Here is a 15,274-nt window from a genome sequence, read left to right as displayed (position 1 = left end):
AGGAATATGAAAGCCATCTATTGTAGCTTAGAATACTATTATACATCTTGTGATTATTTTTGTTCCACTGTTTGAGTAAAGTTTTCATCCACTTATGACATGTATGAACAGGAATTTCAAGGTTTTACAAAAACAGTTTTGATCCCAGTGATTTCTTGACATGATATGCATGCAAGCTATTTTTATGCCCCACTTAGGGGCATTATGTTTTTCGGTCTGTGCGTCCATTCGTTTGTCCGTCTGTTGGTTCGTCCGTTCTTTCTTTCTTCAGTCCATCTGTCCCGCTTCAGGTTTAAGTTTTTGGACAAAGTTTTTAGTCAAGGTAGTTTTTGATGAAGTAGAAGTCCAATCAACTTGGAACTTAGAACAAATGTTCCCTTTGATATGATCTTTCTAATTTTAATGCCAAATTAGAGTTTTGACCCCAATTTCACAGTCCACTGAACATAGAAAATGATAGTGCGAGTGGGGCATCCGTGTACTATGGACACATTCTTGTTTTAACTTAAATGCAAATATGTAATAAAAACACACCTTTTAGAGATCAATGTGGTTTTAATTTTAGATATATATCTACTCAAAATTTCATTGTTTTTGCATTTGATATGAAAATATGAAGATGTGGTTTGATTTCCAATTAGACAAATCTTCCCTAAAGTCCAAATAACATAGATGTTAAAAACTATAGGTCACAGTACAGCCTCAACAATGAAGAAAATCCATACCTCATAGTAGGCTATAAAAGGCCCCAAAGTGGCCAATGTAAAACAATTCAAAAGAGAAAACTCACAGCCTGATTTATGTACAAAACAATAAACAAAAACCAAGGTTAAGTAACACCAACAAACGACAACAACTGAATTACAGGCTTCTGACTTGGGACAGGCTCATACAGAATGTGGCAGGGTTAGACCTGTTTGCTGGTGCCAAACCCTCTCCATAACTAGGGACAGTGGCGTAACAGTACAACATTAGAACAAACTATAAAAATCAGTTGAAAAGGGCTAAACTCGTCAGATCAATACAAAGCACATAAAAATCCTAACAAAAACACAACTGTTGAACAGACACTAAGTACAGATCTTAGAGTACACATAGTTACTGAAAGCTAGTTCAAAGCCAATAACAACTGCACATTCAACATCCAATGGATTTAGTGTAAAGACGTCATTTACAGTCAGAGAAAAACATGACCTTGTACAATGCCAAAATATAGGTATCAACAGATTGTAGAACTGTGAATGTAAATATATGTATATCAATAATAATTAGTTGGTTTTAATTTAGTGATAACAAAATCATTATTTATACAGATAAAAACAATATTCAAAAATTTAATAACAAGTGTTGAATTGGTAACCTTTTAGAATAAGTTTGTTAAAAGGATTGATAAGTTTACCCAGATTGTAGCTAAATTTACGGGCTCCGTTACATTTTAGAATAAGTTTGTTAAAAGGATTGTTAAGTTTACCTAGATTGTAGCTAAATTTACGGGCTCGATAAACAACATCACAGGTAAAATTAGGATGCCCCGTTTGTATATTTTGTAATATATATTTTAAAGGTACAGTCAAACTTCCAAACTAAATCTTTGTATCTATGGAAGAATTCTGTATAGTTTTAAGTAATTTGTGGTAATAAAATATGACTCAATTATTATCTGTAATACTTAGATTAAGTTAATTGATTTCTGAAACGTCACTAGATATGGGTATAGCGAAAGAAAATGTGATATATAAACACTGTAAGATGGTGCCAAAGAGAAATCACCATCCAAAAAAGAAAAATTAACAATAGGGAAAGAAAAATTGTCCCTTTTGTTGTAATATTTTGTGTAAAGTTTCCTCTGTAAAACTGAAATATCTTAATCTAGGAAAGGACAGTTATTACTGTTAATATTTCATGTATTTAAAGTAAGTTCCTTTGGGTAAATTTAGGCAGTATATTTAGAAAATTCTTAATTATTCATTGAAAAAATATCAAGAAAATGGAAAGTGTTGTTGAATTTATCTATTAAATGGAATTCAGACAAGTCTTTACTGAGTTTAGCCATACACTATGATTCCTAACAAAACAGTAAAAAGTCTGCTAGTAAATGGGGTAATTGGTGCCCATAGGAATACCTACAACCTATCAATAGTTTGTTCTTAGGTAGCAATATAAACATGATAAAGTTAGGAAAAAATATTAAAATTTACTCTCATAAATTTTACCATCCCCTTTTCCTTGCTTTCTTACAAATTAAGCTTACTGTTTGTGTCATATATGAGCATATGTATGTAATCAGTATCTTCCATAGATTTGATATCCAGTAGTTAAAATGGTAAAATATCATTTCTTTTTGGTGTATCCATGGCAACAATCTGCATTTATTTGCTATAGAATATTGCAAAAAGGGGGGTAAAGATGTCACATATTTCACAAAAATTTGGCCAGAAGTAGAATTTCAATCCCTTGGAGTGATACCTTTTCTGAAACTGTTTACATATATCTATCAAGAGATCAAATAAAAATCATATTTTTTTTTAAATTGCATCAAAAAGTTTGTGTATAAAAAAAGTGTTTGTAAACATTACATTATTTTTTGGACCTATGGCCGGTCTAGCTATAAAAATACGGACAGTCAAACAGAAAATAGCCCACAAAACATGTAAAAAATAATCTTGATGTTCTTATAAACCAACTTCTAAGGCTAGATTAGTACTCAGCTGTCTAAAAATGAATTTATTGCACAATAACTTTCATATTAGAAAAATCCACAGGGGCCAAAATGCGAAACCACACTCCTAACTGTGTATTGCTACCTTATGTTGTACTGTTACACCACTGTCCCAGGTTAGGGGAGGGTTGGCACCTTCAAACTAGTTTAACCCTGCCACATTCTATATGTGCCTGTCCAAGTCAGGAGCATGTAATTGAGTGGTTGTCGTTTTTTGCTGTTTCTCATATTTGTTTTTCGTTTATTGTTTTGCATAGTTCGTTCTTGTTGTGCCGTTACACCACTGTCCCAGGTTAGGTGGAGGTTTGGCGCCAACAAACTAGTTTAACCCCGCCACATTCTGTATATTCGTTCTTGTTGTGCCGTTACACCACTGTCCCAGGTTAGGTGGAGGTTTGGCGCCAACAAACTAGTTTAACCCCACCACATTCTGTATATGCCTGTCCCAAGTCAGGAGCCTGTAATTCAGTGGTTGTCGTTTGTTGCTGTGTAACATCAGTGTTTTTCGCTCATTATTATGTACATAAATTAGGCTGTTAGTTTTCTTGTTTCAATTATTTTACATTTTTCTGGGCCTTTTATAGCTGACTATGCGGTATGGGCTTTGCTCATTGTTAAAGGCCTACATACAGTGTAACAGTGACCTATAGTTGTTAATTTCTGTGTCATTTGGTCTTGTGGAGAGTGGTCACATTGGCAATCATACAACATCTTCATATTTTTATATTTATTGCCGAAACGTATGTTGTCAAGGAGAAAATTTACAGTTCAATCATCTCATCATAGAAGAAGGCTCTATATGAGTTGTTGAAAATAAATTTGCAATTAGATTTTTCAAATGACCATTTAATTAAATAGGAAAACCTTTGACTTTGTTTGATAAGATTGTGTAGAAGTGTTGTGTTAAGAGTAGAAAAGTTAAACTGTCAACCGAATTAAAAGGAACATCAAAAGCATGTAATATACCAGTATTTAAAACATCCAAATGATTTTTTACACTCTAAAAAGTCAATTTCTGCTTCATAAAACAGGATAAAAACACATTATTGTACAATTTTCAAATTTTCATTAAAGTCAAACTTGAAAGCATAAAAGAGTCCAGAATATTTCTGAATGTTTCAATTATGCACAACTTGCAGTGCTGATATGTACTTTTGGTTTTGGAACCCACAAAACCAAACAATATGTAGTAGAGCAGGGGGGTCTAACCCATATAAAGAATGATTTAAAGTAGTAATTAACTATTTTTTAAAGAAATTTTCACAGTTGATTTCTATAAAAACTGATATTTATCTCAATCATTACAAGAAAGGTGGATATTTATAGACATGGGTAGGGATGAAATTGATATTATAATTCAAGATATATGATTATTGTCTTTTCAGGCACAAGCATATCCTTGCTTTCCAATTTCATGGATATTTTTCATGTTTGGAAATATGATAAAAGGAGATTTGGGGTAATTGTCAATGAGAAAGCAAACCCAACAACAAAAATAACCAAAAGACATTGTGAGGGCAACATACAGCCAACACAATATGTCAAGCTCTAAATTGTGCTGAGTCTTAGATCAAATAAATTTAACAAAATTATTATAGATCTGCCATTGAATCATGATTCTCCAAATAAAGAACAACATTGATATATGCCGTAACTACTGGTGAGGTTTCCAAATTGAGTCGGGCAAAAATTCATTTCATTAGAGATGTAACTGTATTTCTATGTTGCCAAAAATGTATGTGATTGCAAATTCATAAAATTATTAGATTACCTCCCTTATTAGATTTTCTATATAGAATTTTTTTATTATTGTTAATTGGTATTCTATATATGGTAGATCAAATTTGTAACAAATATATTATAACAATGTGTTGCAATTGTTAGATTCTTAGATATATTATTAATTTAGTTCATGTATTTCCATCTTTCCTTATACAGATGACATCAATTTCCCAATAATTGTAGAGATATTTATGAGGAAGGATAGTTAATTTGATAATCAATGGCTAATCAAAGGCTTTATAAAATTGTTTATGTTTGCTGTCATTTTACCTATTGTTAATCAAGAGCTTGTAAAAATGGTACAATATTAAATCAATACATTATATTCTTGCCAGCCTGATTCAGAGCTTGATTGTACTGAAAGAAAATCAATCTATCGTTTTCTCTGAATGTAGTTGACATTTTAAACTAATGGTATAATCGTTTTGGAGTCTTCTGCTTTGCAAAAGGATAGATGTACAATGTATTTGAGTTTTATTCAAAATCAGTTTTTGTAATGTGTTAATTTTGTCTGTTTTGATGTAGATGTCATTTACTGTATTTCCGAGTGATTGTAATATTTCCATTTACATATATTTGTTACTGTTTTTCATTGATTATAGGATAGAGAGATATACAGATATATTATGCTTAACATCACTTCATTGGTTGATTAAGAGATTGTACGTTACAAACAGAAAATACAGATTGGTTGGAACTTTATGCTAAAAATAGGTGAGTGCCTATTTATTTATATCAAGATGTTTACTTTCCATAATTATTTGTTGATCTAGAGATATTTAGTATGATTACTTCACAATATTATCTGTAGATATAGAGATAAAGGTTATACTAAACAGTTATTGCACTTACAAACATGACTTATATCTGTGAATATTTCCCTTGTAAAATTATCTTTTTCATGAGTCCGCAAGTGCTGTTGATATTCAATTTATGATAATATTTAAGAAATCATCCATTCATACCATGCTCTATGCTCATTTTAACATGGTACATGTAGGCATTATAATTGTCATTATCTTTATACCGTGTAAATTGAACATAGAGCCTGGCATGATAGAATTATTTCAATTAAAACTCAATGACATAAAGATAAAGAGACATGTAGTGCAATACACCATGTGCTTATAATTAATTACCATCATCATGATCACAGTGTAAAAGTGATTGTTATATGAAGTTACATTGCAGTTAGCATAGTAGGTCAAGTATGACAAATATTTCTTCATGACTGAAAATGAAAGCTAAATTATTATCCCAAATCATGTATGCTGAGTATATGTATTAAAGGGGTATGTATTAGCTACGAGATATAAAAAAAATTAAATATGTTTTTTTTTTGTTCAATCATTAATGAAAGTGAAATAATAATTCACTTTTAACAACCAGTTTGGTTCAGTTTTGTCAAAATAAGCAAAGAAACATTGCTAATGAATTATTCACTTGCAAGTGAAAAATTCGACCTCATTGAATCCGTATTCATGTGAACATTAATTGATTCCTATAGCTAGAGATGGGTTAGACATGAACTAGGCCTGTTCAGTTATTAAATGGAAAAGAATGTAAACATTGGAAGTGAAACAAGGGTAAATCATTTGGTTGACTGATTCGATCTAGAAAAACTCATTCTTATACAGGTAAAAACGATTATTAACATATATATAGTATGTGATCAGATGAATTTAAGAGGAACCAGCACTGGTATTAAAGTCAAGGAAATTTAGAATGCTGTTGTTACATGGGCTTTGTTTAGTTTTGATTTTAAATTTGTGATTAGGTCAGTTTAATGGGGACCACTAATGGTAAGTCAATGATATTTGGTATGCAGTTGTATTAGCATTAGCATAATCTCATTTCCATAGAGATTATATGGCCATACCCTAAATCATGGTCTATTGACTTTGAATTTTTGTGTCTTTTTGATATGTTAAAGTTTGTGATTCGGTCAGTTTAAGATAAATCAAAAATGGATAGTCTATGATATTTGGTATGCAGTTGTAATCATGGTAATAGCAATAGCAAATCTCATTTCCATGGATTGAAATGGCTCTTCCCCTCAGTAACAGTTATTGATTTTGGAACTTTTAGTTAGTTTACATGTCAAAGTTTGTGATAAGGTCATTTTAAGGGGAACCATTTGCATGTATGCAGTTGTATAAGAATTGGCATATCTAATTTTCATGGAGATTATTTGGCCATGTACCTTCAATCATGGTTGATTGCCCTTGAATGTTTTGCACATAAAGTGTTGCCATTTAAATTCAAAATTGCATTAATACTATCTAATTACATACAGGCAAGATATATCTCTGTGTCACAGTATATTAAAATATAAGTTGTGGCTACAAATATTTTATTACAATACCTCTCATTTACTACAGCCATGTTAAACACTGCACAAAATCTAAAAAAAAAAACCAAAGGTGTGAATGAATATTTGTCAATAGTTTATTGAAATATGTGGCTACAAATATTATTTTTCAATACCTCTCATCTACTACAGCCATATAACATGACTGCATGAAATCTCAGAACTTAAAAAAATATCCAAAGGTGTGAATAAATATTTAAGAAAATGTGAAAATGCATTTCAAAACTTTTGAAGAAACTATTCTTCAATGCATATAACTCATTCTCAGCAGCAATCACAATCAATTTGAACATGTGGTAAATGCAGGTTATTACAAATGCATTAACGATCAAGATCTGAGCCAATTTACGTCTAAGTACAAAGGAATCATGTAAGACTGGTTGCCTCTAATTATTAGCAGTAGGATATTAATTTGACAATAAAAAAAGATGATATTATCAGCTAATTGTCTTGTTGACATGGTTTTTCTGACATCATTTCAATCAAAGATTTGGCACATCATCAGGAAGGATAATTCTCAGTGCTGGTACATGTATATGAATTAGTTTTTTACAGGTAGGAAATTTTACATTCTAGCATAACAAAGACTGGTAATTTCCATTATTGTATAAATTCAATAGTCATCATGTTTCAGAATTTACATTAAACTGATTTTCAGGTAGACTATCTTTTCTGTCATTTTTCCATCCATTTGTCCAACAAATTAGGTTATATTGCTATCACTTTGTCTGTCATTTCATCCACCGAATATTCCTTACACTTTTCTTAGAAGCTACTTAACAGAATGACTTTATATTTGATCAGCAGCTTGATAGTGATGAATTGTAAACAGATCTCTTTTCGGTTCTGTCAGATACCTATTTCTGGTGTACTGTAAACAATTTCTTTTTTATCTTTAAACCCTATTGTTTAAATTAATTGTTTGAATTAATTTAATGTTAAAGTTTTATTTTATTCTTTTGTTATTAAGCTATACTTTTAGTTAAGGAAAATCTTTAAAAAAATTATTAATTATAACATGAGAAAATATTGTTATTATGCCATAAAGAAAGTAAATTGAATAGATAAATGAGTGTTTGAAAAAAATAGGACGATAGGACAGAAAAATATCAATAGATTTTACAAACATGTTAAAACGGTAAAACATTTTATTCTGGTGTTGGACAGATCTATATTTTGTATTGTTGGATTGCTCATGTGTTTGTATGGAAAAACATAACCAATTGTATAATTTATGGTGGATTTTTATGTTTGTGCTTTATATATATATATGTATGTAACACGGATATAGAAAATATGATCTAGATTCTAGCCTAATCCAGAAAAGACCTCTTCCAACACTCCAAATTTTCAAAGTGTTATTTTGATTTTTTGGCTCCACTAGAAATACAGAGTTTGTCTTATTGCACATCTTGTGTAATAGATTTATTTTTGCTAAATACTGTTATACATTATTCAATTATCATTGTTTATATGTAGCTCAATATAATTTTTTTAAATTTAGGACAACTCTTTGTAGATCAATTTTACTTAAATAAAATGAAAATGTAAATTATTTCAACTCTAAATTAAGATTCTATTTTTACCTTTTTGATAGAGAGGCGAAAGACACTAAAGGGATAATCAAGCGGTTCAAAGAAATATTGTATATGGAACTTTTACAGAAATGTTTACAATATATTCTTTGAGTAAAAGACATAATAATGTTGTGTCCCTTACCCTGTTATTTGGAAAAATGGATGTTAGTAAAAATAAAAAATGCTATTATCAACCAATAGTTTAATAGAGTAAATGAACAATACAGATATTTTTCTTTTGGTATTCATGGATTGCTGTCATCCCAGCTTCTCATTTTATTATAGAGAAAATAACATCAGTCTACTGATGGATTGTGCAAGAAATCTCTCTTGTAAGATTTGATTATTAAAAGATGTAATGACTTTTGTCACCTCCTAGCTGGTTAATATTTTGATACTTGATCAGAGTAATTAGAGGTGTTGTTCTGTTGATGAATATATCATATCAATGTTAATACATTATTGATTTCTTTGTATTTTCTAGATTAAAAGAAGCTCAGCCATTCATAATTGATTGTATTCAATTTTGTACAAAACAAGAGACATTAACATTGTAGCAAACCACACATTGAAGCTTCAATTAGAAGCAAAAGATATATAGATGATAAAATGCTGAGTTAGGAATTTCCAGAAAATTTATTTTGGTGAGTAAATTTTTGCTTTATTAATAATGACTGCAATGTTTAAGCATGTGTAACAGTATAAGATGTTTTTCAGAAGTATGGCTGTGATTGTTTTTGGGTAATGTAGGAGGTATTGATTCTGCCTTCTGCCTGCTTTTAGAATTAATCACCTTAGTAGTAGCTCTTTTTGCTTACTTCATGTACTTACAGCGAATTTCCATTTATGTCCCCGCCGTGACGGAGGGGGCATTAAGGTTTACCCTTGTACGTTCGTACGTCCTGAAATTGTTTTCTGTTTTCTGTTCTCTATCTTTAGTTTGCCTCAACCAAATGTCATGAAACTTATACACAATGCTTATTACCACAAAACTTAGATCAATTTCAAATTTGGGTGGCATCTCTTTTACCGTTATGGAGTTATGCCCCTTCATAAATAGAAAAAATGATGAATTTTTCGTTTCCGTTCTCTAACTTTTGTTTGCCGCAACCAAATGTTAGGAAACTTATACACAATGCTTATTACCACAAAACACAGATCAAGTTCCATTTTGGGTGGTTTCACTTTTACAGTGTCCTAGTTATGTTCCTTTATAATGTTATATGCAAGCGGGGCATCATCTGTGTCCGATGGACACATTCATTTATTAATTGCAATTATGATAAAGGTTACCATTACAGAAAGTGTAATTTAGAATTTTGAAATTTCATTTTATTTAAGAATTGAATGCCTCTGTTTGTACTTTTGTTGGGTGTAAAAGCATTGACTGAAGTACGGAAGCACTTCATACTAAAAATGTGTGCACAATAAATGCTTTTACAACCCTATAAAATTAAAAAAGAAGCATTCAATTCCTATACATAATTACATTTTTATGCTACAACCATCAAATTATGAGTTATAGCAAATTTTCCTTTTGTTTTCATATGCATTGTTGTAAAGTTGTCATGAAAAGCACATGCTGTCACAAATGTCAAATTTTATTGAGAAATACAATTTGATATTGCCTAGCAGTTGCTTTCAGCCAATCAAAAGTACAGATATGAAACATACATGTAATGTAACGATTTAAATTTTTACATCTTTTTTTTTTATGAATTTCAGATGTCAACTAAAATGAGTACCAATTCCTTGGTAAATTACAGGTAAGTAAAATTCATAGTACCCTTTAATTGGTGAAAAATACTACATGTACCTAGAAAACCTGTTTTCAATTGAGGTACTAATTTGTATAAGCTAATTCATAGTGGTACATCCAAGAGTAATATCTCCTGCAATAGGAAAGGTTGGCACTTCTAGTATATGATGATGATGATGATGGATGACTGCTTAACGTCCAGCGGCAAATTAATATGCATATTCAGGACGAGAACATGTTAATGTTATATGGACATTTACCCTGCTTTGTACTAGACCAACACACTGAGCCGGATTTTTAACGTGCTAGTTCACAAGGTAACAATCCGCAGGAAGAGATGTCACCTTACCCAGACACATTATTCTGACTCCGAGCCTACCAGTCTTTGCTCTTACTCCTTAATGCTGCGTGCTTAGCTGAGAAGCAGCAAATACCAATTTTAAAGTCTTTGGTTACTTCTAGTATAAGCAAAGAGCTAGCCTGCATTGTATATTAATAAACCTGACCAAAATTATAAGAAAATGCACAAAATGTCCCTGAATTGTTGTTGGTGCTTGACAAAACTATGAGTAATCTATGGCATTCCTGTCTTAAAAATTTTCCATAATACATGTATATGAAAAAGATGTGAAGAATTACCACAAAATATTCGACAGTACAGCAGACAACATCAACCACCAACACCGGACCCCTCTCAGAAAATAGACATATAAACAACAACCACCAACACTGGACCCCTCTCAGAAAATAGACATACAAACAAGAACAACCAACACTGGACTCCTCTCAGAAAATAGACAAACAACAACCACCAACACTGGACTCCTCTCAGAAAATAGACATACAAACAACAACCACCAACACTGGACCCCTCTCAGAAAATAGACATACAAACAACAACCACCAACACTGGACCCCTCTCAGAAAATAGACATACAAACAACAACCACCAACACCAGACTCCTCTCAGAAAAAAGACATACAAACAACAACCACCAACACTGGACCCCTCTCAGAAAATAGACATACAACAACCACCAACACTGGACTCCACTCAGAAAATAGACAAACAACAACCACCAACACTGGACCCCTCTCAGAAAATAGACAAACAACAACCACCAACACTGGACCCCTCTCAGAAAATAGACGAACACCAACAACCAAAACTGGACCCCTCTCAGAAAATAAACAACAACCACCAACACTGGACCCCTCTCAGAAAATAGACAAACAACAACCACCAACACTGGTCCCCTCTCAGAAAAAAAACATACAAACACCAACCACCAACACCTGACTCCTCTCAGAAAAAATACATACAAACAACAACACCAACACTGGACTCCTCTCAGAAAATAGACACACAAACACCAACCACCAACACTGGACTCCTCTCAGAAAATAGACATACAAACACCAACCACCAAAACTGGACCCCTCTCAGAAAATATACAACAACCACCAACACTGGACCCCTTTCAGAAAATAGACAAACAACAACCACCAACACTGGACCCCTCTCAGAAAAAAAACATACAAACACCAACCACCAACACCTGACTCCTCTCAGAAAATAGACATACAAACAACAACCACCAACACTGGACCCCTCTCAGAAAATAGACAAACACCAACCACCAACACTGGACTCCTCTCAGAAAATAGACATAAAAACACCAACCACCAACACTGGACTCCTCTCAGAAAATAGACATACAAACAACAACCACAAACACTGGACCCCTCTCAGAAAATAGACATACAAACAAGAACAACCAACACTGGACTCCTCTCAGAAAATAGACATACAAACAACAACCACCAACACTGGACCCCTCTCAGAAAATAGACATACAAACACCAATCACCAACACTGGACCCCTCTCAGAAAATAGACATACAAACAAGAACATCCACCAACACTGGACCCCTCTCAGAAAATAGACAAACAACAAGCACCAACACTGGACTCCTCTCAGAAAATAGACTAACAACAATCACCATCACTGGACTCCTCTCAGAAAATAGACAAACAACAACCACCAACACTGGACCCCTCTCAGAAAAAAGACATACAAACAACAACCACCAAAACTGGACTCCTCTCAGAAAAAAGACATACAAACAACAACCACCAACATGGACTCCTCTCAGAAAATAGACATACAAACACCAACCACCAACACTGGACTCCTCTCAGAAAATAGACATACAAACAACAACCACCAACACTGGACCCCTCTCAGAAAATAGACATACAAACACCAACCACCAACACTGGACTCCTCTCAGAAAAAAAGACATACAAACAACAACCACCAAAACTGGACTCCTCTCAGAAAAAAGACATACAAACAACAACCACCGAAACTGGACCCCTCTCAGAAAATAGACATACAAACACCAACCACCAACACTGGACCCCTCTCAGAAAAAAGACATACAAACAACAACCACCAAAACTGGACTCCTCTCAGAAAAAAGACATACAAACAACAACCACCGAAACTGGACCCCTCTCAGAAAATAGACATACAAACAACAACCACCAACACTGGACTCCACTCAGAAAATAGACAAACAACAACCACCAACACTGGACCCCTCTCAGAAAAAAGACATACAAACAACAACCACCAAAACTGGACTCCTCTCAGAAAAAAGACATACAAACAACAACCACCAAAACTGGACTCCTCTCAGAAAAAAGACATACAAACAACAACCACCAAAACTGGACTCCTCTCAGACAAAAAGACATACAAACAACAACCACCAAAACTGGACCCCTCTCAGAAAATAGACATACAAACACCAACCACCAACACTGGACCCCTCTCAGAAAAAAGACATACAAACAACAACCACCAAAACTGGACTCCTCTCAGAAAAAAGACAAACAAACAACAACCACCGAAACTGGACCCCTCTCAGAAAATAGACATACAAACACCAACCACCAACACTGGACCCCTCTCAGAAAAAAGACATACAAACAACAACCACCAACACTGGACTCTTCTCAGAAAATAGACGTACAAACAACAACCACCAACACTGGACTCCTCTCAGAAAATAGACATACAAACAAGACCCACCAACACTGGACCCCTCTCAGAAAAAAGACATACAAACAACAACCACCAAAACTGGACTCCTCTCAGAAAAAAGACATACAAACAACAACCACCGAAACTGGACCCCTCTCAGAAAAAAGACATACAAACAACAACCACCAAAACTGGACTCCACTCAGAAAAAAGACATACAAACAACAACCACCAACACTGGACCCCTCTCAGAAAAAAGACATACAAACAACAGCCACCGAAACTGGACTCCTCTCAGAAAAAAGACATACAAACAACAACCACCAAAACTGGACTCCTCTCAGAAAAAAGACATAAAACAACAACCACCAAAACTAGACTCCTCTCAGAAAAAAGACATACAAACAACAACCACCAAAACTGGACCCCTCTCAGAAAATAGACATACAAACAACCACCAACACTGGACCCTTCTCACGAAAAAGACATACAAACACCAACCACCAACACCAGATCCCTCTCAGAAAATAGACAAACAACAACCACCAACACTGGACCTCTCTCAGAAAATAGACATACAAACAACAATCACCAAAACTGGACTCCTCTCAGAAAATAGACATACAAACACCAACCACCAACACCAGATCCCTCTCAGAAAATAGACAAACAACAACCACCAACACTGGACCTCTCTCAGAAAATAGACATACAAACAAGAACAACCAACACTTGACTCCTCTTAGAAAATAGACAAACAACAACCACCAACACTGGACTCCTCTCAGAAAAAAGACATACAAACACCAACCACCAACACTGGACTCCTCTCAGAAAATAGACATACAAACAACAACCACAGAAACTGGACCCCTCTCAGAAAATAGACATGCAAACACCAACCACTCATACTGGACTCCTCTCAGAAAATAGACATACAAACAACAACCACCAACACTGGACCCCTCTCAGAAAATATACAACAACCACCAACACTGGACCCCTTTCAGAAAATAGACAAACAACAACCACCAACACTGGACCCCTCTCAGAAAAAAAACATACAAACACCAACCACCAACACCTGACTCCTCTCAGAAAATAGACATACAAACAACAACCACCAACACTGGACCCCTCTCAGAAAATAGACAAACACCAACCACCAACACTGGACTCCTCTCAGAAAATAGACATAAAAACACCAACCACCAACACTGGACTCCTCTCAGAAAATAGACATACAAACAACAACCACAAACACTGGACCCCTCTCAGAAAATAGACATACAAACAAGAACAACCAACACTGGACTCCTCTCAGAAAATAGACATACAAACAACAACCACCAACACTGGACCCCTCTCAGAAAATAGACATACAAACACCAATCACCAACACTGGACCCCTCTCAGAAAATAGACATACAAACAAGAACATCCACCAACACTGGACCCCTCTCAGAAAATAGACAAACAACAAGCACCAACACTGGACTCCTCTCAGAAAATAGACTAACAACAATCACCATCACTGGACTCCTCTCAGAAAATAGACAAACAACAACCACCAACACTGGACCCCTCTCAGAAAAAAGACATACAAACAACAACCACCAAAACTGGACTCCTCTCAGAAAAAAGACATACAAACAACAACCACCAACATGGACTCCTCTCAGAAAATAGACATACAAACACCAACCACCAACACTGGACTCCTCTCAGAAAATAGACATACAAACAACAACCACCAACACTGGACCCCTCTCAGAAAATAGACATACAAACACCAACCACCAACACTGGACTCCTCTCAGAAAAAAGACATACAAACAACAACCACCAAAACTGGACTCCTCTCAGAAAAAAGACATACAAACAACAACCACCGAAACTGGACCCCTCTCAGAAAATAGACATACAAACACCAACCACCAACACTGGACCCCTCTCAGAAAAAAGACATACAAACAACAACCACCAAAACTGGACTCCTCTCAGAAAAAAGAC

General features: G+C 34.2%; 1 protein-coding gene across 5 annotated transcripts in view; it reads left to right on the top strand.

Moving 5' to 3' along the window:
- Window positions 1-15,274, top strand: part of LOC127720582 (voltage-gated potassium channel subunit beta-2-like) — a 64,193-nt gene that overhangs the window by 1,962 nt on the left and 46,957 nt on the right. For 4 of the 5 annotated variants that reach the window (XR_007990881.1, XM_052227209.1, XM_052227208.1 and 1 more), the window contains exons 2-4: window positions 5,104-5,215; window positions 8,934-9,093; window positions 10,175-10,215. Coding sequence is in view for 4 of the 5 variants with exons in the window: in XM_052227209.1 (XP_052083169.1) it covers window positions 10,175-10,215 (41 nt within the window). In the remaining variant the exon portion in view is untranslated. Of the gene's footprint in view, window positions 1-5,103; window positions 5,216-7,248; window positions 7,428-8,933; window positions 9,094-10,174; window positions 10,216-15,274 lie in introns of those variants that run through there. The other variant, XM_052227206.1, reaches the window with a different exon arrangement.

The sequence above is a fragment of the Mytilus californianus genome, unplaced genomic scaffold, assembly GCF_021869535.1.
Source record: "Mytilus californianus isolate M0D057914Y unplaced genomic scaffold, xbMytCali1.0.p SCAF_11, whole genome shotgun sequence".
NCBI classification, from domain to species: domain Eukaryota; kingdom Metazoa; phylum Mollusca; class Bivalvia; order Mytilida; family Mytilidae; genus Mytilus; species Mytilus californianus.
Note: the sequence above shows the minus strand (reverse complement) of the source record. Positions and strands in the feature narration are given on the sequence as shown.